At 39.4% G+C, this 27,528-nt stretch overlaps 1 protein-coding gene across 1 annotated transcript in view; it reads right to left on the reverse strand.

Annotated features, from left to right (window-relative positions):
• LOC122814463 (tripartite motif-containing protein 5-like) overlaps positions 1-27,528 on the reverse strand; it is a 73,131-nt gene that overhangs the window by 37,986 nt on the left and 7,617 nt on the right. Inside the window, exons 2-3 of the mRNA XM_044087042.1 lie at positions 19,063-19,158; positions 770-1,114 (exon numbers count right to left, since the gene is read on the reverse strand). Of these exons, the coding sequence (XP_043942977.1) occupies positions 770-1,114; positions 19,063-19,158 (441 nt within the window). The remainder of the gene's footprint in view (positions 1-769; positions 1,115-19,062; positions 19,159-27,528) is intronic.

Here is a 27,528-nt window from a genome sequence, read left to right on the forward strand (position 1 = left end):
ACATAAATTTGTAAACTGGTCTGTAAAGACCTCCTACTTTTTTGATAAGTGCTGTAGGATCTTCTGCAACCATGTAAGTTACCACTAACCTGTTTGAAGGACTGCACACACAGGAGTGCAGCACCCCTTAAAACTGTTCTGCAGTGTCAATAATGGAAGATGAATGCGGTCACTTGGAGTGGGAATAGAACCCGCAGATTTCTGATCTTTCAGCACCAGAGGCTGATGTGCTACCTGTTGAGCCACTGACATATAAATAAATATGACTTACCATAATGAACTAAAATCTCAGAGACGTTTTATTAACGTACGAGTAATGCAGGAATCACTGTCCCATGAACAAAGCTTGCAGAACTTTACCGTCTTGCTGGCAATAATCTTATATATTTTGAAATGGGAATGTTTCGGGTGTAGCATGTCATATTACAGTTTTGATTTGAATTTGACTGAGGTGTGTATTATCTAATGTTCAACATTATGTAGTAAAACCTCAAAAATACATACTTCTGCAACAAAAAAAAAAATTGTGTGCATAACTGTGCTAATGTACTACTTTCATTTATGTGCTAGTATTGATGTGCATAAAACAGAGGCAGATTCATTGATACAAGAAATGTTTTAAACACAGCATAAAAATTAATTTGAAATGATGAATATTACTATACATGATTTAGACAGCTGATTAACATATGATACCATTTCTGTTTCATGCCAACTGTAGTCCCAATATTTACTTCAAACACAGTCATGCAGAAGTAAAAACACTTACTGTTAGAAAGTCATTGGTTTCCCGCTCTTTTCTGAGCTTCAGTTTATCATCAGAGATTGGTTCCCGAGTTGCCACAGTATAACTGTTACTGTCTTCAGAATTTTCTTCTGTCTCTTTTAGAGTCTCTGCTTCTTCCTTCATAAGCTGCAAGATGGTATCAGAGACTACAAAACGGGTTTCTGTAGCATTACTTTTAATGTATTTAAGATTTTCTTTCATGTCCTTCAGAATTTTTGCCTCTTCATTCTTAAGCTGACGAATGAGTTGTTGTTCTTTGTCATGGAGAAACTGATGCAGTTTTGAAAACTGGACTATAATATACTGTTCCAAACTACAAGCATGTTCCTGAAAAACAAGAAAAACGGATACAGCCAAGTGGAATACATACATACATACACCTAGTTCAAGCATGGGCATTAATGCCCTTCTAGCTTGTCAGTATTCCAAAACACTTCTTTCCATAATAAGTGTCCAGGCTGTTCTTAAAATATCTAAACTAGTACTTGCTTTAATGTAATTTGGTAGTCTGTTCCATGCATCAGCTACTCTGTCAGAGAAACAATTAGTACACTTCTCATTCCTACAGAATCTTCTACATAGGTTATCTGACAATTTTCTAGTACTTTTTGATAACCCCAAACATTTCCAGAGGTAGCTGTCTCTAAATCCTTTAAATGCTCTATGGTTAAAACTACCAACATGTAAATTTCATCAACACATAAATTAAAATTCATGCTGCTAAACGCTAGGAGTCTAAACATGAAACTGCACTCATTGGAAGCCTTCTTAACCCTGGAAGATGCTGACATTTGTGCAGTCAAAGAAACCTGGTTCAAAGCTGCGGAGAGCAACTCAGCCATACCAGGTTACTCATTCTATCATTCATTCAGAGCCCAAACAGTGGGCAGCAAAACAAAAGGAGGTGGAGTTGCAATATATGTAAAAGACATACACACCTCCAGGCTGGTCAAACAGTATGACACACAGGAACACTCCAGGTGCAGTTACCATTGACAGGACCCCTTTTCAAATCATAGCTAACTACAGGCCTCCAACTTTGACTCAAGATGCCCACTCCACCTATCTGGACCTCTTTGAATCTATCAAAATTCAACCCTTTACCCTGATCTAGGCAACTTAAAACTATCCAACCATAGACTGGAAGAAATACTCATGCCAAAACACAAATGCCCAGAGATTCGTTGATTTCATCAATGCAAATGCCTTGGACCAGTTGGTTGACACCCTCGCAAGAGGTGAAAATATCTTGGACTTGGTATTAACCAGCATAAGTAACCACTGCAGCATCCCTACAGTGTCATCATCCCTAGTAACAGCTGACCACAAAGTGATCATTTCGAAGTCACAATCTCTCCCAACCCCCCAACCCCCCCACCCCCCCAGCTAGAGTCGAGCAAAAAAACTTTGCCAAAACTGATTACAACCTCCTGAGGGAAGATATAAACAGCTTCACAGCCTCCTGCTCTTCATAGGAACTGGCACATATGTCCAAACCTACAGCAAAGTATCATATGAGTATTTACATAGATGCATGGAATCAGGAATACCCAACAGGATGAAATCTTCCTCCTCAAGGAAGAGTAAACCTGTCTGGTGGACATCTGCAATAAACTCTATAATAAAAGTAAATAATTGCTGTCCAGGACCAAGAAGTGGCAGCTGCCTAATTGGAAGCAATCTCTCCTTAGCCTGAACAAGCAAATAAGAGCACTAGTGAAATCCTCTAAAGCAAACTTTGATTCCAAACTGGCCTTCTTAACTTATATCTGCAACCTCAAGGGAAACACCCAGATCTGCTCAGGACTGCTGGTCAAGGGCACCACATATAAAAATGCTGTAGATATAGCCAACCTGCTACCAGACATGTTCAGTGAAAACTTTACCCCTCTGTCCCTTCATCAGGAAAACAGGACATACCCAGTACCTACCCCCCCCTTATCTCTAGGGGCAAGTCATCACTGCCCTCTCAAAGACAAAAAATACAGCCTCCATGGGATCCAATAACATCCCAGGCTGCATCCTACATGAACTCAGGCAGAAGCTTTCAGCACCATTAGGCACCTTATTCAACCAAAGCCTGAGTACTAGCTTCATCCTAGCTAAGAGGAGGATAGCCACTGTCTCCCTTTGCACAAAGGCGGAGTTGTCCACTGATCGTGGAAATTATAGATCCAGCCTAACTAGCCTGATCTGCAAGGCCATGGAGCAGATTATCATGGACCTCATCAACAAGGACATTGGCAACCTCCAGACACTCAATCCTACACATTTAGTTTCGTCAAGGGGAGGTCATGGCTATTAAATTTGGTTGACTTCTTTGAGACAGTCACCAAGGCCATGGACGAGGGGGAAGATGGTGCACACCGCCTACCTTGACCTGGCCAAAGCCTTCGATACTATTCCCCACTCAGGTATAATAGATAAACTCTATCAATTAGGCATCAATCCATATGTTATCAGATGGGTAGCAAACATGGCCTCAAACTGAATGCCAAAAAATGCATCATCATCTCCTTTGGGGAGAGTGATGTCCCCAGAAATGATCACATTGATAATAAGGTCCCAGCCACGCAATCAGTTGTGAGGGACTTGGGCACCCAGGTTGATGGCAAACTGACTTTTGACCACCACGTCGCCTCCATTGTACAGAAATCTTTCTACATGGCCCACCTCATTAGTAAGTGTATCCTATCCAGGGACAAGGTGGTCATAACATCCCTGTATTCTTCCCTTATAAGACCCATTATTGAGTATGATGCCCCTTTTGGCTAAACCTCATAAAGCACAAGCAGCAACTGGAGAGCCCACAGAAGTTCCTCACCAGGAGAATCCAGGGCCTCAAACATCTACCCTACACAGACAGGCTAAAGGCCCTGTCCCTCTACTCAGTCTCCTACAGACTCCTCCGAGGTCACCTCTGTCTGGCATACAAAGCAATCTCAGACCCCCCCATGGAACTACTGCATATCCGCAAGTCAAGCTCCACTCAAGTAACCCGCACGCACAACCTCAACCTGGTCTGTGACATCAATATGACTTGTTGGCGGGACAGATTTGTGTCCCAGAGACTCCACCTTTTGTGGAATATACTCCCTCTCCACGTCAAGCAGAGTACCTCATTAACTCTTTTTAAGCGTAACCTAGATAACTGGATGAGGAACAGAAAATACACCCCGGGATTCCACCTGTGTCCCTGCTGGACAGTGGCACAGGGTGCTGACTTATTGGAACATGGGCTAAATTCTTCGCTAGGCTTATAAGGGCCTCAGGGCCAATAGCCTAGTAACTTCCTATGATCCTATACTTGAATAAGATATCCTCTTAGATATCTGTAAGAGACTAAAATATCTGAACTTGTACAGTGTCTTTCATAATAATTTAAGTGTTCACATCTATGGATGCCCTTGGTATATTTCTGCTATACTCCTTCCTATAGGTTTCCATATTGTTATTTCATACTCAAGTTTGGGTCTAATTTAACTAACAAACAATGACTTCATTATGTTTGATTTCCTAGACTTTATAAATCTTTCTATACAACCTATAGTTCTACAATGATCATTAACCAATTGGCTGATACAGATTAGAAAAACTCATAGCTGAATCTACCCATATACCCTGGTCATTAAATGAGTCTACAGTTTCAATCATTGTGTTCTATATTAAATATTCACGTTTCAATTTATGTCTCCCAAATCTCATATACTTAGTTTTTGGTGTATTTATTAGCATGGTTATAAACTGCAATATCACTTGTATCCCTGCATTTTTCTGGTATAACAGAATGAAGGCGGTCTGCAAACACAAATGCATGATACATGCCATCAGCGCTGGTGACCTAGTACAAAGGCTGAGCCACTAGTAAGACAGATGGAGTCAGAGGGATTTCCACTAAAAATTTACCCTTAGTGAGGGATTGAAAAGAAATGTCCAGTGTTAAGGGGCACCCTATCCTACAGCTTGAGTACTACATGCGATCATTGCATATTCAAGTATGTAAAGCTAGGACAGGATGAAGAAAATATGGAAGCTGAGGAGGCAGAATAGTCAGTCCCTGTGCCAAACCACATCTGCTACATAGCCCAGGTATTGCATTTTAAGAATACGGTCTTCCCAGCATAGGATAAAGAATGCATTTGTAATGTTTCTAGGAGAATAAAGTCCTTTGCTTCACATGACAAAGTGTGCTCAGCTCCAGTACAGAGATCAGTGTTTGACAGGAAGAGAAGCAGGGACAAACCACAGTAGCTGAGGCATGACCTTGGTTAGACCAACAGTGGAAGGCCCCACTAGTCAGTGTCTGCTTGTGTAAGGAATGCATTTCTAATTAAGAGAATCAGAGGAGTACTGAATGCAACTTTTATCTCTTTTTATTTTATTAAAATTGTGAAGTAGGGCTTCTCTACAGTTGTAGTTTCCTGGATAAAAATCTATCTTGAAAACAGAACATTTGCTATAGTAGAGTACAACCTACCACTTTAGGGCAGATACCGTTTTCACTTTATATTAGTAATTCAAGAAGCTCCAGGTACAAAATTAACTATCAGACTACATAGTGATAACATTGGTCTTAACAAAAATGCATAGCACAACTATTGGCCTTAGTTCTTGTTTTCCAATGGAAATATAATCGATTTGGAAGTGGTGCTCTTCAAACAGGCTGATGACCAACACTCAAAAATCAGCCATTCTGACCTTTGGTATAATTAACGTTTCAAGCTGATATTTCTGTGTGAGCTTTTAAGTTCCTACACCAACTAAGTGTTGCCTATAAAATCTTAAAATCTGTTGGAATCTTGGGGCCTGCAAAGCACTTCGCTAGTAATGCCCTATGGGAAGTATCATGGTCTCACATGAAAAGGTTCTCCTGTTCAGTTCTTGACTGGGGTGCCTTGTGTACAGATTCTGCATGTCCTCCAATGTTCATGTGGGTTTTCCAAGGAAGTTTTGTAAGTGGTCATTCAACCACACTAGCTTTGACAAGAGACCTAGGATGAAGATCCCTTTGTCTTGAGTGCTATCACAGAGCTCCAGACAGATGCACTGAGGGTCTGCTCTGCCCTGTGAGATTAGGCAGATTGCAAGCATGTGCTTAGTGATCAAACAGGGGGTTGCAGTTCCTACACTCCGTGGTCACACACCCTGCGTGGTTCACACTCCCCATGTCAGCTGTTATGGGTGCATATCCTCCAGGTCACTTACTTTCTCCTGAAGGGGACAACATGTATGAGGCTGATTCTTCTCTATCCAACAGTGGAGACGTGACAAACAGGGATCAGGATTTCACCTCACTGCTGAACTTGCATTCAGGAGAATGTGACCTCTGTCTCACCTTCTGATCTCTAAACTTTAAAAGGTCCTCCAGCAGACAGTCTACAAAGAATCCTACCATGAATCATGAGTTAAACATTTTCAACTTCTGTCACTTCCTGGGTACAAAGAAAGACAAAATGCTTCTCCTTGATGCATCTGTAAAACCCACTGTGCCCCTCTCACAGGCAGCACTACACATTGTGCCCCTCTCAGAGGCAGCACTACACATTGTGCCCCTCTCAGAGGCAGCACTACACATTGTGCCCCTCTCAGAGGCAGCACTACACATTGTGCCCCTCTCAGAGGCAGCACTACACATTGTGCCCCTCTCAGAGGCAGCACTACACATTGTGCCCCTCTCAGAGGCAGCACTACACATTGTGCCCCTCTCAGAGGCAGCATTACACATTGTGCCCCTCTTAGAGGCAGCATTACACATTGTGTCCCTCTCAGAGGCAGAGCTACAAATTGTGCCCCTCTCACAGGCAGCACTACACACAGTGCTCTTCAGAGGCAGCACTACATATTGTGCCCCTCTCACAGGCAGCACTACACATTGTGCCCCTTTTAGAGGCAGCATTACACACTGTGCCCCTCTCACAGGCAGCGCTATAAATTGTGTCCCCCTCACAGGCAGCACTACACACAGTGCTCCTCACAGGCAAAACACTAATAGCTGATGAAAGTCTTGGCAAATGATTTAAGGCCACATAAACACTTCAAGTGTTTTTGTGGATTATACTTTAAATTCTGGGACATCTATGGAAAAAGATTGGATTAAGATCTGATTATACAAATGGTAGAAAAGAACTTGGAGGGTCACAGGGCAAGTGTTATCTCTTTTGGGGAACATACTGTATCATAACTTATTCCAGTGTTTGTTACATGAGCACCTGAGCTAGGCTAAAATGGAATGGCAGAGAGGAAGAATGTAATTAGAACCTCAAAAAGGGGGTTCCCCTGATATAGAGCCATAGCTATGTCTGCAGGCAGCCTGTGCAGATTCTCAAACTGGAGGTCCCCCAAAAAAAACTTGTTGAAGACGAAAAAAAGCACACTTGCTCTAAATCTGTAACAACTTATTACTATTCTAACAAGCTGCATGCTACAGTTAAATGTCCACACAATAAGCACTTCGGTATTGTAATTCATTTATGAGGCTGTGAATTCCCCATGGTGTCATAGAAACATTAGCATTACTGCTCTTCCCCATCACCAGGACCCACCTATTATGCCCCCTGACAGCTTGAGGTAGGGCCAGATGCTCCTTCACGCCTCCCTAGTTATGGCTCTGCATGATGTTAGCTCAAGCTTTCACTATGGCAAGTTAGAGCATTTGTGCACATTACATAAAAGGGAATAACAGCTGAATTGTTATAAATTAGGGTATATCAGGAAATCTGAAAATAAATGTGATTATGACAAAATAAACTGGATATAGCATATAACCGAATCCTTCTGAATGAGGGTATTTCATCCCAGACTTTCTTTCTAGCCTCCAGCTCTTACCTATACTTGCGCTGTTAATTTGTTTCATGTTTTAACTTACTTTTGTTTTAAAAAATATTTAGCCAGCAATGCTTAATTTGTAAAGCCTGCTACATTTTTTCCATATTTTATGCCATTTCATACTGGCCTGATTGCAATTAGACCGTGGATGAAAAAGGATCCCTGTGATAAAAGTCTACCCATTTGTGCAAAATAAACAAATGATTAAAGTGTAGCATAGCTCTCAACCTTACATTTCCAAAATGAGGAACACTAACCTTCAGAATGTGGAACAAACTGGCAAAATGTGGAACACACAAAAATGGCTTACTAACAACTTCAACTAGGAAGGTCATAGGATTGCTAAAATATGCTGGATTTACTTATAAAAAAAGGTCTGTTAATGAATTAATATGATTCAGTTAGAATTACCATCAGTTAAAAAATTCCTAACACTGAATGTGTGACAGACCCTTTCAATATGGAGCTTTGAGGTACATGAACTTTTTAAGACCCCAAATGAGGTACGTTTCTCGTAATGAGGTACACTTGGGAGGTATGAAGTGTAGTAATGCAACTTGTGCAGAGAGCTGTTAATATAATAAAGGTGGCATATAAGAGAAAAGTGCATGAATAAACAGGGTTGGCAAAACTGAAGAAAATGGCGGAGGTAAGGCAAACCAAAACTGTGACTCTGGAGCAATTAAAGAGGGTGAACGAAGGGGCAAAGCAATGATGAATGTAAACAGGAAGATAATAAAATTACGGAATACAATAACTTCAGACAGGAAAAATGAAAATGATAAAAGAAAATAAAGGTCCATAAGAACATAAACAATTCCAAGTTTTCATGAATAAAGATCACAAGCATTAAATAGGACATATGGCCAACGAGCTCTTAGCCCAAACAAGATTTGTGGACACTGTCAAAAAATGCACTAATGGTGAGGGGTGGGGACTTTTTTCAAGCAAAAGTACATTTTAGGTGTCTCTTCAGATTATGTTGTTAGACAAGTGACTGACAACATAAAGAGGGAGGCAAGGAAAACCGAGCAAGAAGAGATTGAAAAGTAGAGAAGAGAAAAGATGTACAAAAGTTTAAAACAGATACTTAAAGTCTTGTGAATTGAGATGATTTTTTTTTTCTTAAGGAGTTGTCTAAATACGGATACATACTTTTTCCAGGGATAGCAATGAGGCATTTTTTATGGGGGTCTGTACTTCCTTCCTGTGGCCCATGTTTCCTGGGGCAAACAGTAACACGGTAGTTAGGAATGCTGCCTCACAGAGGCTGGGTTTTTACTTTGGTTCACTGATGGGATACTTCCTGTGTGGAATCTACACTTCCTCCCTGAGGTCCACATTTCCTGCGACAGTACGGTAACACAGGACTTAGGAATGCTGCCGCACAGAGCTTGGATTTTCACTTTGGTTCTCAGCTGGGTGCCCTCTTTGTGGAGTTGCACTTCCTTCCTGTAGTCCATGTAGGGTTTTTTGGGTGCTTTGGTTTTCTCTCTCGCATTCAAAAGACATTTTGTAGGTAAAGTGACATTCTTCCAAATTGCCCACAGGTCTGTACGTCATGGCGGTGGGTGTGCACTTATAAGTTTATGTATGTGTGCGTGTGCGTGTGTGTCTGTGAGAGACAGAGCATGTGCCCCACATTAGGCTGTTGCTCTGTATGGGATACGTTTTATTGCTTTACACCCACTGAATGCTGGCCTGAGTAACTGCTCCAAGACACTCAAGATCCCTGGTTTCATGAACTCAGGATTTTCTGAATCTGTTAACTTCCAAACTAGTTTAGTGTTCCCATTCCAAAGCAGTGCCATCATTGCTAAATCTAGTAATGTGTGCAGAGTGCCATAATACTGAAAAAAGATCAAAAATAAAGGAGAAGAAGGCTGAATATTGTGTTTTGTAGGGGGCAAGCCCTCCACACCCATCAAACTTATATATTCCATCTCCAAGATTACCATACCTTGAAGAAAAGGGAATATTCTGAGAAATGGCAAGCACAGATTTTGGCATATATATACGCTGAACTGCTAGGAGAACCCCCCACTACACAGCCATGCTAAGGTTATATGGCACAGCTCTTTGGACTCTGTCTAAATCAATAACGTAGTACTGGGTTTGGGGTTATATAATGGTGCTAAGGGTATACAGCACACTACTGTCTGACTCCCTTATGAGGAACAAGATGCTATAAGAGATGTGGATTGTACAGTGACAGCTGGGTAAACAGCAACACAGCATCATGTGACACCTCCTCACATAAAATATGGTGCTGGTGGGGATTATGCAGCGATGATGATGGGATGGAGCAGTATACCACTGACTGGCACTACTTATGAATAATGACTTCCTTTGGATGCTGTGGTACACAGCAGGGCAGCACTTTGTGATCCCCTCCTCATGACTAAAGAAGTGATGTAGGGGAGCTATACAGTGATGCTGAGGTAGACAGCAGGACAGCACATGTATGCATCCCTCGTGAATAATAAGTTGCTGAGAAGGATTGGGCAATAATGCTAAAGATACATACCAGCACAGCACTGTGTGCCCCTCTCCTCATAAATAACAAGGTGCTGAGGTGGGGTAAACAATGACAATGTAAATACACAACAGTACAGCACAGTGTGCGCCCCCTCCCCTCAGAAATAACAAGGTGCTGAGGTGGGGTAAACAATGATAATGTAGGGACACAACAGTAGAGCACAGCGCTGTGTGCCATTGTTCTCATAAATAACAAGGTGCGGTAGTGAGGGGTAAACGATGGTAATGTAGGTAACACAACAGTACAGCACAGCACTGTGTGTCCCTCTCCTCATAAGTAACAAGGTGCTGTGGTGGGGCTAAACAATGATAATGTAGGTACACAACATTACAGTACTATTGTGCCCCTCCTCATAAAGAACAAGGTGCTGTGGGGGGGTAAACAATGATAATGTAGGTACACAACAGTACAGTACTATTGTGCCCCTCCTCATAAATAACATGGTGCTGTGGGGGTAAACAATGATAATGTAGGTACACAACAGTACAGTACAGCACAGCACTGTGTGCCCCTCTCCTCATAAATAATAAGGTGCTATGGGGGGTAAACAATGATAATGTAGGTACACAACAGTACAGTACAGTACTGTGTGCCCCCTCCTCATAAATAATAAGGTGCTATGGGGGGTAAACAATGATAATGTAGGTACACAACAGTACAGTACAGTACAGGACAGCACTGTGTGCCCCCTCCTCATAAATAACAAGGTGCTGTGGGGGGGTAAACAATGATAATGTAGGTACACAACAGTACAGTACGGCACGGTGTGCCCCTCTCCTCATAAATAACCAGGTTCTGTGGGGGGGGGGGGTAAACAATGATAATGTACGTACACAACAGTACAGCACAACACTATGTGACTCTCTCCTCATAAATAACTGTGGGGAGGGTTTTTACAGTGTTGCTGGGGAGCAGAGCAGCACAGCGTCATGCAATTCCCCCAATGATTAAAAAGGTGCTGGTGGTGGAATTATACAGTGATGCTGAGGGCACACTGCAGTACCACATTATGCGACCCTCCCCATGACCAACAATGAACTGTGGTGGGTTGGGAGAGTCTTCAGTACCACACTGTGTAACCCTCCCCATGAATAATGATATACTGTGGTGGTTGGGAGAGTTATACAGTCAGGTTGAGGGCACAATAAGGTTCTATGGATAGTGTGTTCTATGCAAAATTGTGATGAAAGCTGTATTAGGACTTGCAAAATAACACAGAGGGCTTGCTTCTGTTAGGTATGGCATGGTTAATGGGAGATCAAGCCTTCATAAATTTGAGGTAATCTCTGAAAAGGTAACAGAAGAGCTTAAAAGACAGACTATGCATGTTGCTTATCCTGATCCTTCTAAGGCATTAAACACCACCATTCAACATAAGGGCAAGGCTGGTGTTAATATTTTGGGCACCCCCAGGAAGTGTCAAGTTGGGGGATTCCTGTACACTTCCAGTCTAAGTATCTCACTGTCACTGCCGTCGCTCATAAGCAACCTTTTAGTTCATGCTGCAAAGTTTCAGGTGTAGTACAGACAGAACGAACTGTAGCGACAATGCTTTTACAATTTAACAGGCCTATGTACAACACTATGTTGGTCCATCTCACAGAGGGACTTAGACTGGCATTTAACTGCAATAATGCTACATTACAAAATCCTTATGTACAGGGCTAACTTTAGTTGAAATGATTCCATGACACCCCCAAGGCCTACTACTTCACTACCATGCATGCACATACATCCACCAAGCCCTCCTCCAGTGCCTTACTCCAAGTTTCTCCCCATTCCATGCTCCCCACACCACCCACATTACTTTTTTTTTTCATTTTATCATATTTTACCTTACTCGTCAACACTTTCAAGAAGCCAAATTTTTTGTATGCTTTATCTTTTTTACAACATTTTCTCGCAAAGATCCCTTGAGCAAAACATACGATTAAGAAAAGAAATTCAGTGCTGCTATTTAACTTTACTCTTTTCTTGCACCCTTTCAACACAACCTCCCTGGCCAAGACATCACAGTAACTGTGTAGGAAATAACTGAGTTAAAGCCATGGATCTGGGGACCCCCAAGAACTACCACGGGGTTATAGATGCTCCAAGGTACATTTTAAAGCATTTTCAGAACACTTTGATCCAATGGCAGCATGAACAAGAATCATGAGTAAAGAATTTCACTCATCTTCTTTTCTTTCAAGGAAGACGCAAATCATGCCCAAAGCTTTCTGCTCAAAGATGACAAAACATTAGCTCACAATAAACTAACAAAGCAAACATTTGACAGGATACATAAATCCTGTCTGGGAACACCACCTGCCTCCCTACCCCACCAGAGAAGGAGTTTACCTCTATCGTGTTAAATTGGGATGAAAGAAGAGTTCAAATTGCTACAGTCATGTATTTCAACTGCCTGCTCCTCAACATACCATCCAAACATACCCACCTGTACATGTGCTTGATGTATAATTGTGAAAATCAAAGGGTTGAAAAATCTATGCTACACAGAAAGCTTTCAAGAACGATCACTGTATCCTGTTTCTTACAGATTACAAAGAGGCAACTTCAAGCTGGCTGTTAAATACAACACAGAATCCAATTCTTCTGAAAGTATATTTCCTGGAATGCACTCTAATGAAAAAGCCAAAATGAAATTGGGGTACCCCCACTGCTAAAAATAAATGTCATTTAAAGAAATATGGCATGTATCACTGCCTGTCAAAATTATGAAACAAGCTTCTCCTTGCAGTCTGAAGTCAGTCACTAACTTCCTTTAAAAATAATCTTGATACATAGACGGGAATTGGTACACATCAACATAGGGTTATAGGGATCAAGCTTGTTAAGTGTCAGTAAATTGCACAGCCTTTGGAATCGGTGAACGTTAATATAATGCATGCATTTTTCTCTTACCGTAAAGAACTGAAAATAGCCATCAGTCAATGCTAATTATATAGCATGTTGGGACTATTACTGAATATGTCATCAACAACTAACTGGCTGGCTTTTATTTCTCAGATTCCCATTTCCCATAGTTAATTTTCTCATAATGGACCCATAGGAGTCCTTATTTTTTTCAACCCATTTATTAATTTTTTTACATACGACATAAACAAGCATGAACAGAAAACAAGCCATATTAACATTTTTTTCCTTTTACTTACAGTACATACAGTCATAAAAAATGAAAAGTGATTAGTCCAACATTACATAATTTGCTCAGTTTCTGCCTTCCCTCAAACCTCACTTTCTTCCTCCTAAACATCATTCTGCATGTACTGTTGCTGTAACATTCATTTATTTCTATGCAACTTGCTCCTTCACTTTACCAAAGATCTCCCATGAATTCTTTTCACTCTTAAATTATTCAATCCTTCAAACATTGCTGGTTTAGACATTGATTTCAATTTCCTAGTAATTGTTTTTGGGCAGCCATCATTCATCATCTCTTTTCGGCTTATCCCAGTTAGGGGTTGCCACAGTGGAACAAAGGTCTGCAGAATGAGGTTGCCAGCCCGGCGCCCAACTTTCCACAGAAGGCACATACACGCACACACACACACCTAGGGTCAATTTAGAGTGCCCAATCCACCTACAGCGTGTTTTTGAGATGGTGACAGGAAACTGGAGCACCTGGAGGAAACCAAAGTAACCACAGGGAGGACAGCAGACTCCGCACAGAAGGCACCCCAGCCGAGATTTGAACCAGAGAACCTCTTGCTGTAAGGCAGCAATGCTAAGCCCTGCACCACCTTGGCCACCCAAGAACTAAATTTAACATGTGTCTAGACAATTCAGGTCCTATGACCCAGCTTAAAAGAATCATTTCCTTAGTTACAGCCATTTACTCACCCATTATTTCTAACAGAGTACTATCCGGGGAATTTTTAAAATCTTCCAGCTCGTTACACTCCCAAAACATGTTTCTAGTTACTTCTTCTTCCCCATTACATATCCAACAATTGTTATCTACCCAAGAAAAAAATTCTTAGATGTCTGCTTAGGGTATGAAAAATACCTATGCAAATACTTCCAAGTGAAAATCATAAACTTTCTGGACTTCGTTGCATACTTGGTAGCAATAGATATGTCCGCCTATTGTTCCCTTGTAAATTGGTTTTCCAGGCTCTCTTCCCAATCTTTTCTATCCTCTTCTGATTTATTCTTATAGTTATCATGTAATATAGTAATTATGCTGTTTTTAACAGGAGATTCTGTTCCAGATTTAACTAAAAACTCTACCAGAGCAGGTCTTTCACTTAGATTTCTCCTATCCTTTTCTCTTGCCTATAATCCAGTATCAATCCCTGGTAGGGAAGTCAGTCTCTAGCCTACAGTCCAGATATCTTCTTGGTCTTGTCCAACACCATTACCTTTTCTTCTTTACTTATTAGCTCCCAATACCTTAGTTCCTTTGCCAGTTTCTTTCAAGTAATCCCAAGTCCATCTACCTCTAGCTAATTTTCTACACTTCTACTTGCAGTCATTTCTATTAGCAAAAATCACGTTTCTCTAGTCTCATGATGATTTATTTCTTAGAATACTTTGTGCTACTTTATGAATATAATGTTATGTATTATTGTTACTATTAAGTATCTGGATCCAAAATCCCACTCTCGCCTTATTTCTTGAATTTCTCCCTGATTTATCCTCATCCCTTTCCACTTTGAATTACAACATTCTGCTTGTGTTATTTATGTGAACCTTAACATTATAGCTCTAAAATATCCCTTTAAATCAGGCAATCCTAAACCACATTGTTCTATTGGAATGATCACTGTTGCCTTCTTCCCCTCCCAGATAAATTCCTTCAACTCTTTATTAATTATTGCCCACAACCTCTCCTCTGGTTGAGAAAAACATGGCGGGCGCATATATATAGCTAAGGGAACTAAAAACATTTTCAGTGCTTGTGTCTTACTATTCCTGTCCATAAACAAGAGCATTCAGTTTCAAAATTTTTGTATGATCTTTTGTTTAGTGTCTTCCACATATCCTTAGCAGCCTTTTTATTCCATACTCCTAAATATTTCATCTTATCATGTCCCCATAAATATTGGTGTAGGTGAACCAATTTTTGAGTGGGTACATAGTTTACAACTATGCTCTTTGTTTTATCTTCATTCATTTTATATCCCCAAAAGACTTGAAACTGTTACAAAATGTTCCACAGCACTAAGATGTCCATCTATGGATTTATCAGATACAAAATAATATCATTTGCAAATAACGTCAACTTTTCCTGGCTGTCATACCAACGATAACATTGAATTTCTAAGTCCCTTATTTTCTTTGCCAATTGCTATAAACATAAAGCAAATAACTGAAGAGAAAGAGGGCACCTCTGCCTGGTTCATCTGTTCAAACACAACTTATCAGAGAGGAACTGTCCCATTTTAATTCTTGGCTCTGATCATTCATATATCCTCCTAGTAAACCTTACTGCTGTATCAGGGAATGCAAATACCTCCATTGGACTACTCAAAATCTCAGCTTACTGTGTTGAATGCTTTCTCAGCATCAAGATGCACCAACAACAGCAGTATTTTTCTTACATTCTGCTTCGCTCTGGGTCATCACTGTTCTGTTAATATGAGCCGTTCCCCTTCCCCACACAAAACACATTGATCCATATTTACCAATTTTGACAACACTTTTGCCATTTTTTTATCTCGTATAAACATGAATACTTTATAATCATGGTTTAAAATTGAAATAGGTCTATATCAACTTGGGCCAGATACGTCTTTACCATTTTTAGACAATACAACCACCACTGCTTTCTTCCGAGATGTTGGTGCTTTCCCTCCCTTTAAAATACTGTTAAAAATCTTCCAGATCTTTATCACTGTCTTCCCTCCTAACTTCCAAACATCCACAGGAATACCATCTGTTTCAGACTCTCCTGCAAACTGATTATACATCACCCTTTTTATGTCATCCTCACGTATCTTAACTATTAGTTGTTGAGCATATTTATGGCTTCCATGAACATTTTCATTTCTGTTTTTTCTTGATTTCAATATTCCTCTGCTTTATACAAATTTTCATACACATTTCTGAAGCATCTCTAATTCCTCTACAACATCTTTGGTTATATTTCATGTTATAGACTCCCTAAGTCTGGCTACAACCTTTTCTACTTTCTATTGCGCAAGTCGTTGTGGCAAAAGATATATGCTCTGGAATTCTTATAAAAAATAGTTGCTTAACAGCAAGCTTTTTATACTCTTACTCATGTATATTACCCAGATACTCTCTTATGTCCTCTTTAGCACTCTGTAATTGCACCTCATCTTTTTCTGTAAGACTCCCCTTAATCTGCAACACTTTATCTTTTGTCATCCCCTCCAAATAACTCATATTACTTTGTTCATATTACTTTGTAACCAAATCTCTCTCTCCCTTTTATTTTATTCAAGTTTTAAACTCCATTTTCATTTTATCCCACACATGAGCTATAACTTCTGAAGATATTTCTAACTTCCCTGATAACTCTGAAATAATTTCCACTACACATGCCTTCCGTTCCTCTCTTTTCAGCTCACAGTTTGTAACATGCTAGTGTCTCATTTTTACTTCATTATCCTGCATCTTTACCTTAGATTTTATAGGTACATGATCCAAATCATTTTTTGGATAAGTGTCAAAACTTTCAATCAAATGCATATGGTACTGTGAAACAGAATTTCTATCAACTCTAGCCCAGCTATGATATGTTGTGGAATAAAATGTAAACTCTGTCAGATCTCCTACTGCTGAATTCATGTCATCCATACCAAATATTTTCATGAATGTCTTCATAAATCTACCCTCTTTTGTTATATTTTCCCATTAAGGTCCCCCGATACATTCTCATTATTAAAAATAAAGTTCCAGTCCTCACCTATAAGTAATATTCCCTGCTGAAAGCTTATTTCTTCCAAAATGTTCATACGCTCCTCAGTGTGCAGGCGTAATCCTCCCTTGCGAATAGCACCTTCCTACCATAGATCTAGTATTACTGCCTTCTTCCCCTTTTCTATCACTACTGAAGCCCCTCTAGCTATCAATATTATTCCTCTCCTTTTCATCTGGAGTGGATCTTCTGCTGAATATCTTTCCTGGAATCATTTGTCAAATTCACATGCTCATATATTTCCAAATGCGTTTCCAGCAACATTGGTATTTGCACTCTGCATTTCTTAATAGAATTCAATATTCTTTCATATAACCTTTAGTATAACCACCACAATAAAAGGTTGGCATTTTACACAGTCGTTTCTTCTCATCTCCATTTCAATCTACGTTACATCTTTCAAGATTTTTTGTTTGAATGGAAACTCTCAAAAAATATATTTTAGAACATCCCCATCCCCTGTTAACTTAGAACACACAGCTGTGTACATCTTTAAAACATGTTTAAACCTTCATATACAATTAATTGCCCAAAATCAATGGCTGCACCCACAGGCATTACCTATCCTAAACTTAAGGTTACCCATGTTAAAAAGCAAGTTATAGCCCATGTTGCCACTTTGACTGGTGTCTGTTCTTTTCTTATCTCTGTTGAAAAAACAGCTTGTATAGTTTTAGAAAACCTTAACTTTTAGCCTCAGCAAAAAAAAAAAAAAAAAAAAAAAAACAAAACAAAAGAAAACACCAGTGGCTATATTTAAATAAAACTAAATTGTATATTATGCATTAAAGTATTCAGGCTGTTAGGGAGGCTGCTTTCTGTTCTGTCCTATGATTTCCAGCTTTATTTTTCACTGTCTCCAATATTTTCATACTTTCCCTTCTGCCACAGTATTGTCAGGATCTACTCTTTCTGCTGGTATGACTGCACTTTTACAAACATAGTTCTTCACCACTATGAGTTAGCAAGTTTTGAACATAGTCCTCTTAGCAGATCCATATGAATCAGTTAACATTAGGATAAAAGCCAGAATAAGATAAATATCGGCTCTCATCAGGTATCAGATGAAACCCCTTGGAAAATGGTGATTCACAAGTTAAGTACACCCATATGTTATGAATTACCATGAGGATTATATATTCCTTGAAAAAGTACTCGTACTTCTAAGCTTTGTAAAGACTCCAGCTTTAATACCCACTGAGAATTATGAAACTTCTAGCACTCATACATTTTCTGATATTCATGACATCCAATTCAGAATTACTGAGGAGATACAGCTTGTGCCAACAATTAACAGGTGTAATGCAGAGAACAACATACCAGCCCATCACAGGATGCACACATATTTGGAGGGGTGAAAATTCAAATACCTGTATGTCTTTGCAATGTGGGAAGAAAAAAGGCACCCAGCAAAAACTGTGAAGGATAAAAGGAGGATTTACATACTCTGCAAAAAAAGGTCCCCATTGCACTGGAGAACCAAGGGCTGTGAAGCAACAGCACTGACCTCGGACCCTTCGGCTACCCAGTGAGCACTATAATCTGATTTAAAGGCTCAATTAAAACTATTTGTAGGATAAGACAACTGTTACTTTTTTTCATACACTATAATGGTCCTGCTCACAGTGTTTAAATGATCACTACAATTTAAAATAGATAACTTTATTTATTGTATTAATTGTCCCATTAAAATAATTTTCACACAAATGGATCCAATAAAAAAATGCTAAAATAATCTTTAAATAGTGCCTCTGAGTAGCTGTCTTACTTGGCAACAGTATAATTTCACAATTCCTTAGGGTCCAAAACAAAGAACTATTAGTCTAAAATCATGAACTATGCCAATGGCAGTAAACCTCTCTCAGTCTCTATTCACTCACAACTAGTAACATGTTTATGCCATGAAATTAGTTTTAAACTAACGGGAGACAGACTTGCAAGGTAAAGCAGATGCTTCAGTGATTTTGCTACTTACTATTTGCATTCAAGACGTGCAGAACAACTACTAATCAGTTTACTTACATGTATGTCCAGGAATTCCTTCTCATTCTTGTTTTTCAAATCTTTAAGATCATTGACTTTTAATTGCAGGGACGATAAGGCTGTTTTAAGTTTCTCCTATGAATAATAAAATATACATTCAATCAGAGACATGGACTGCAAAAATATTGTGATCACTTTACATAAATTAGTATGCTAGAATGGACACAGTGGGCAGACATACAGAGCTGTGTACTTAAGAACCAAAAGTGATGGATATACAAAATGATCTATTTTATGAACTACACTGTACAGTGCATGCTTTGTACATCATTTAATCCTAAACTGTAGGGTAGCAGAAGGTTAAATCCTGAACAGCAGTTAATGCTACCATGCAACAACTACCACCACTAAAGTGAGAACATACACTGAGAAACAAAACTGTAAACAGTTGCCTAGTGTAGCAGAGTCCTACACAGACAAAGAATTAGGTAATAGACAGACCAGTGGCCAGGAGGTCATCAGCCATTTCACTGCCTGTCAGACAGGCTGTGGACCCCACTACTCCAGCATTACATTGTCCAAAACCTCATATAATAACATTTTGTAAAAGAAGACCACATCCTTTAATCCCAAGTTAAATGTTCAGTGTAAGTAAAATGCTTCGGAATATGAGTGACTTCTTTCATGCAATCAGAATGAAGGGGGACAAGCAATCAATAAGAAGAAAACTGCAGCCAGAGTTCTCCAGGTCTCCTAGTCAGGAACAAAATTAAGCAATGCTTTATGACCTCATGATCACTGTCTTACTCATGTCTTTATCTGACTTAAGATATCGATTCTAGCAGTGTAGCACCACTTACTCTCGAGCATCATCCAGCGTAAGCTTGTATTACACCTGTGCTTTCTAAATTCCTGTTTTTTACAGTATACACCTGCCTGAGGACAGCTGTTCAGGCAGCCATACTAACATCTGCAAATAAGATTTCCTTATATTACATTTAAGATGCCACCACCCTGGACTTTCAAAATGGCTGAACACTGATGCTTAACTTCAGCTTTCCCGAAGTGAAAAGAGAGAGAGTTAGGGGTCAGTAACTCTGCCAGATTTAGTGAATTCAGTCACTGGCTAGTAAATATGCTTCCTGGACACCAGCAAAGTAACTTAGAGAGCCTGAAGGAAAATCAACTAGAAAAGGTGAAGACAGAACAATGCCTAGGATGAATCCTGCACCTGTCCAGCGAAAAGCAGTTCAAGCTCCAGCTCTGGAGGAAGACATAGCTTCCAGTAATCTAGAGGAAAAAAATCAAATGTGCTTAGAGCTGAATAAAATAATGAAACATTGAAGAAGTACATCAACTTAAACAACAAAGACTTGATTAATGAAAACATTTTTTAAACAGCTTTTCAGATGAATTTATAAAAATGCAAAAATCGGAGGTCAAAATGAGATCAAGAGCAGCTGTTTCACAAAATGGTAGAGAGAGAGCACAGAGAACACAGGGAAAGACTGAGATTTTCTACTGTACCAGAGAAACTCGAAGGAAAACACTGTATTAATTTTATAGGTTCATAGGTAGGTACTAGGCTATTGGCCTAAGGGCCTAAGGGCCTAAGTAAGCTAGCAAACAAAGTTCCTTGGCTTACTCCACCCAAGAAAGTTAATTTCCTGTGCCCCTGTCAAGCAGAGCCGTAGAAGTGATCCCTGGGGTGTATTTCTTATTTCCCATCCACTCATCAAGATATTTCTTGAAGAGTACTAATGAGGAAGTTTGCTTGACATAGATGGGTAGCTTGTTACAGAGTATAGGAAGTCTCTGGAACAGGACTCTATCACTCCAGCATGTCCTGTTTATTGTGGTGACAAGGTTTAGGTCTCTAAAGCGTGTAGCTCGGAGGGATGGGATTTCTTAAGGTGTAGCATGTCCAACAGCTCTGGGTTTCACATAGCTTTATATGTTAGGCAGAGATCTTCTCGGAGTAAGCAATATGCTACAGAGTAAAGCTGGAGTTTTTTGAGACAGTTCTGTTTCAGGTCAGTAATCCTCTTTGTGAGGTACTTCTGTGGCCTTTCCAGCTGCTGCAGATGTCTTGTGAGGTACATTCCAAAAGGGGCGTTGTACTCTATAATGGGTCTAATGAGTGCTGAGTAGAGAGGAACAATGACCTCTTTTTTTCCTGGATGAGAACCCTTTTGTGATGAGGTGTGCCACATAGAAGGATTTCCTGACTACTGTGGCGATGTGATTATCAAAGGAGAGACTACTGTCCACCTGGGTCTCAAGGTCTCATCACACATTCAGCATTAAATAGACTGCTGTTTATGTGGTAGTTCATGGGTACAGAGTTTTTATCAAAGGGGATGACACTGCACTTTTTGGCATTGAGCTTGACGCCATGCCTCTGACACCAGGCATCTGTCTCAGTGAGGCCCTTCTGTAGGATGTCCACATCATTTAGGGACTTGACTATGGCTCCTAGTTTGCAGTCATCTGTGAACTTCGTTAGCCTGTACTTCAGAGAAGTAGATACCAAACAGGAAATGTCCCAGGACTGAACCCTGTGGTACTCCACTTGTCACTGGTTTGAAATCAGATTTGAAGTCTACAACTTTTACAGTGTGGGTTCTGTCAGTGAGCTAGTTGGCAACCCATCTTGTGACGTAGGGATTTATACCTAGTTTAGTGAGTTTATCTTTAATTCCAGAATGGTGGATGGTGTCAAAAGCCTTGGCGAGGTCAAGATAGGCTGTGTGAACCACCTTACCCTAGTCTACGGCTTTGGTGACTGCCTCAAAGAAGTCGATCAGGTTCAGAAGGCATGATCTGCCTTTCACAAACCCAAACTGGTTGGGTTCCAGAGTTTGGAGGGTACCAATGTCTTTGCTTATGAGTTCCATGATGATACGTTCCATGGCCTTGCAGACCAGGCTCGTCAGGCTAATAGGGCGATAGTTCCCAGGATCAGTGGTGGCTCTCCCTTTGTGGAGTAGGATAACTGTTGCTGTGCCCATTCAGTGGGCACAAAGCCTGACATGAGACTATGATCGAACGCGGTGCTTAGGTGGGGAGCCAGCTCGTTCTAAAGTTCGTGTAAAATGCAGTCTGGGATGTTGTCTGGTCCCATGGATGCTGTGGTTTTGGTTTTAAAGAGTGTAGCTTTACCTGCATAGATGTGATTACAGGTACTCTGCATTCTTCCTGTATAGATATGGGCCCTTTATGGAGTGAGGGGGGGGGGGGGTAAAGTTAGCATTAAATCTATCTGCAGGATGTTGGCAATATCAGTTGGTTTTGTAATTTTCATGCCGTTGTGCTGTAACTCAGAGCAGATCTGGGTGCTGCCACTGAAATTTTGACATAGCTATGGAATGCTTTGTGGTTGCCCTTAGAATCACTGGCAATTTTGTTTTTGTAGCTAGCTTTGGAGGACCTTATCAGGGATTTCAACTTCTTACTGAGGCTGACCAGCCAGCTCCTCCACTCATGGGATTTGCAACAGTTTCTTCTTTCTATTGTAGAGTTTGTTTATAGCAGAGGACCACCAGATTGGCTTTTTTTTTTGGAGGCTAGCGCCTTGATTCTGTTTGGGATAGCACGATCCATGCACTCGTGTAAGTGCTTATATGGTGCATTTGTGTAGGATTTAGTAGTCATAACTGTATTGTCAATCTGCATGGATGTGATGAAGGTCGCCACTTCTGTCTTATGAAGCATGAAGTTGGCTTTGGAGAAATTTTTTACCGTGGTTTCTTTAATGGTGGGTGGGATGCGGATATCTAGGGTGATTAGCTTATGGTCGGATCTGACCAACGAGGAATTGATTTCAGGTGTGGAACACTGGTCACTCATGTCGGTAATGACTAAGTCTAGGATATTGTTGCCTGGGGGTGTGGATAAGTGATCCAGGGGATTGGAATTTATGAATTCCAGAAAACATTGTGCGAAGGTGTTGGTACAGGAGTAGTTTTCCCAGTTAATGGTGGGATAGTTGAAATCGACCATTATTAGGGTGTTTGATTGAACCCTAATATTTTCCAGTATATCAAGAAAAGAGGAGTGGGAATCTTGGGGCATGGTGGGGATCTGTAGCAAGCTACAATTTGGATTGCAGTTTTGCCCAGAGTTAGTTGCACTTGGATAACCTCGGCTGCATTATGCTGTGCAACTAGTCTGGAGGTGTGGATATCCTTAATGAATATGGACACACCTCTGCTTTTGGTGTTCTGGTCCAGGTTATATGCCGAACAGTGTGGTATGACTTATAATCTGGTAATGCAGGGGTGCTCTCCAGAGCTTTGAACCAGGTCTCAGTCACTGCACAGATATCAATGTTCTCCATTTTAAGGAGTGCCTTGAGTGAGTGCATTTTGAGATTTAGACTTCTAGCACTGAGTAGCATTACCCTCAGTTTTTGCTTGCTGTTCCTGTTATGGTGGTGAATTTGTCATTTGAACCTTGCCTAAAAAAGACACTATGGGATGGCAAGAGCCTTAGCCAGTATCCGGAATCCCAGGGGTGACAGGTGCAGGCCATCTCTGGCAAAGCATCGTGGTCTGTTAACCATGTCAAGCACAAATAAGCAAGTCTACTAATATTCCACAGCATGAGTTAACTTCAGGGCATATCATATGTATGCTCCAAACCTGACAATGAAAAAAACAGCTAAGATCTGCATTAGTAAAGATGCAATCATACCACCAAAAAAAAAATTGATCCTGACAAAACTGTGTCCAAAGGGCAAAGTAATAAACCTGGAGAAAGTAAAGTGTTTGTGGAAATGTTTATTAAATGTATATTTGACAGAAGAGAAGTAAATACATCCCATCAATCAGAGAATGTTGAGAGGCAGGTATGAGACTAACTGTTGAAGCCAGCTGTCTCCTGGAGGATCAAAGCCACTTTTGATGAAGAACAGGCTGTGGAGGAAATGCAAAAGTTGTTGAACAAAATGTAAGCCAAAAAACAGAAGGGGAATCTGTTTCTCATTCTTCTGATAACAGAGCTCATAATGAGACTTTGCAAGTGAAACCTTTCTCAATGTTCCAAATGAAAATGCTTCAGACACAAAAAAGCACACCAGTCAACAGGAAAAATCAAGAGTTCCTTGAACTTAGTCTGGGGATGGGAGATTGAGATGAACAGGAAGACCAGCAACACTGAAATTAGTGAATAAATGTGAGATTATAAAGCATCAATCACATTTATGAAATATTGCTTTGCAAGAAAAAAGGGAAAGACTGGACTTCTGTTGACTTTGTTAAACTTGTAGGGGACTGAAAAGCATGCCCCACTTCATGTAATTAATATTTGGAAGGACACTGAAGGAAAAGAAAAAAGTAACTTAAGTATTTCTTGATATAAATTTGCATGTTATATAGCAGAGTATTTTTGGTTATTGTATGCAACAGAGATATTAAAGTAAGCAAGTGCCTTTTTCTTCTTGTTTAGTTTTAAACATGTACGCATTACAGTGTAAACAGAGATGAAAGGATGGACAATTTGCATGTTATATAGCAGCGTATTTTTGGTTATTGTATGCAACAGAGATATTAAAGTAAGCAAGTGCCTTTTTCTTCTTGTTTAGTTTTAAACATGTACGCATTACAGTGTAAACAGAGATGAAAGGATGGACAAAAGCATGTTTAAGTTAACATGCTGTAATCTTGGGTGGGGGTGAGGTGTAAAAGCCCACACATTATAATTTATGTAGAATTGATACATTTTTATTTTACTTTTGCTTAAGTGAATTTTTTGTGAAAGCAAATAAATAATCTAATGAAAAGTTTTTGTTTAGCAAATAAATGATAAGTTTGAGATGTATACAGTTGAGGGCAGATGTACATTTTATTCTTGTATTTCCATGAAAACATGCTGCAATAAAAGCCAGAACTAGCAATGTTTTCTGAAAACATACAAGTTATTTTTCACATGTGCAAGGAGAATACAGATAAGACAAGAACCGACAGCAATTAGTGTACGTAATAACACAGGTTGTAACATGCATCTTAGCAAGGATAACCTTAATTTTAGGTTAGACTTTGCCTGTATGTATAGCTGTTGATTTGGGACAATTGTTCTCATCAGAAAGGTTAAACTGCATTATTTGAAGATGTACATAGTTTTGCATATTTGTTTTAAGTTAATACATTCTAGGAGTATTTTAATGGCTTTCAATAAAACAAAGACTAATTTAAAATATGACAATGGTTCAAATGAAGATGACAAGAAACAACTGTTTAAAAGATCAACCTGCCAAACATTAGTTGGTGGATGTAACACAAAACCTGGAAACGGACATATATAAAAAAACTACCATATATAATAAGGTGGGAATAATAACTTCTTGTCATAATAATTATATTAAACATATTATTTTTGAACATGAATGGCCTCAATGGTATAAACAAAAAGGAAAGAATATTGAATTATGTTAAGAAAAATACAGAATGCAAATAGCAAATGCTAAAGGAGACATACTTCAAAAGAAATGAACATGTGAATTTGATAAAGAAAGGATTTCAGAAGGGATATTCATCAGAGTAGCACTGACAAAGAAAAAGGGGAAAACACATACTAATTGCTAGAGGAGCTCCAATGGTGGTAGAGCTGGAAAAATTATAATAATGGTTGCTTTGTGGTAGTATGGGGCTACTGACAAGGCAGGAGGATAACGCTGGCATGTAGTTATATTCCACCTAAAACTGCTATTATGGAGCTTAGGAAAAATTGGGAGAAATAGTCAGCTTTCAGCAGGGAATATTACTTATAGACAGGACAGGATTTGGATTTACATCGGTAAGGATGAATCTGGGGAACCTAGAATGGAACATATAGCAAAAGAGGATAGATTTCTGAATAAATTTATAAAAATATTTGTTATGGAAGATATGATTTCAGTAGTAGAAACTCAGGGAGAATGGACATATTATCTTCCAAGGTAAGATAATGGAGCTAGACTAGACAGAAATTATTTTTGACATGTACATTTAATCAAAAGCTTCAACACACATCCAATAACTATTTCAGATCATGTGCCAAAAACAACTAAGATAAATATGCAGGGTAAAGAGGTAAAAATGAGACACTAGCACTTCCCCATCTAGTTATTAAAAAGAGAGGAAATTAAGGAATGGGTAGTAGAAATTATTCAAGAGTTATTAGGGAAGACAGAAATTTCTTCAGAAATTATTTCTAGTGAGTAGAATAAAATAAAAGCAGAGTTTATCAATTGGGTAGAAATAAAACAAAAAAAAGACATGGTTAAAGAGTAACAAGAATTATTTAGATTGGCTGACAAAGGTTAAAGTACTGCAGAACAAGTGAAAACTCACAGAACAAGAAGAGGCACAATTGCAAATGCTAAAGAGAAAATAAGGGAGTAGCCAGATAACATGCATGAGTTTAGAAAGACTGTTGTTAAGGAACTGTTTTTGATAACAACTCCAGAGCACAAAAACTTTCAGCACAATGACTTAAGACAACAGAAAGTGGAATGGGTTGTTGCGAAACTTAGGAAACCTGTAACAAGAAATACAACCATTGATCCTATAGAGGTATTGCAGATATTTCAGAAATATTATGAAAATGTATATAAAGTGGAGAAATGTGAAAAATCAAGAAATAAAACACAAATTGAAATATTTATGGAAGACTTAAGTATGCCAACAGAAGAGTTAAGCTTGGAGGAGATATGATAAAAATGATGATGTACAATCAATCAATCTGCCTGAAAGTCTCCAGGAATAGATGATAATTCTGTGGAAGTTTGAAAGGTAGGAGGGAAGAAAGTGATTAAGATCTGGATGTTTTAACAGTATTTTAAAAGGACGGGAACTGCCAGCATCCTGGAAGAAAGTTGTGATGGCTGCAATACCTAAACAGAGCAAAGACACATCAGACACAGGCTCAGTGTAATTTGAAACCATGATTAAAACATGTTTAAGTCTATATGAGCTAAAAGAATGGTAAAGGTGTTGCCAAAAATTGATAGATATGCATCAGTCTGATTTTGTGGATGGGAGGCAAACATTTTACGTTAACAGAACAATGATGATCTGAAAGGAAGCAGCGTGTAAAAAAACTACCACTGTTGTTGGTGGGTCTTCATGTAGAAAAAATATTCGCTAGAGTAAGCTAGGATTTGATGAGCAGGGAAATGGAAGCAGTCGCATTCCCTGCTACAATAATAAGGTTGACATGAGGGATGAGAGGCAAAAATTAAAGTGAGACGGTTCCTTTCTGACAAGTTATATCTGAACAGAGAAATTATGCAGGGGTGCCCTCTAATTGCAAAGAAAATAAAGGACTCAAACTCAATGATATAATTGGTATGGTAATCAAGAAAATTATCTGTATTTGCAGGCAATATCATTTTGTACCTAATAAAACCAGAAAAGGCCATCTCAGTGTTGTGGAACATCTTGAGACAGTTTTAATTCTTTTCAGGATATAATACTAATGAACATAAAACAAAGGCTATAACTGTAAGCTATGTACTTGCACATG

The sequence above is a fragment of the Protopterus annectens genome, chromosome 10.part0 (assembly GCF_019279795.1).
Source record: "Protopterus annectens isolate FY-2018-M chromosome 10.part0, PAN1.0, whole genome shotgun sequence".
Classification (NCBI taxonomy): domain Eukaryota; kingdom Metazoa; phylum Chordata; order Ceratodontiformes; family Protopteridae; genus Protopterus; species Protopterus annectens.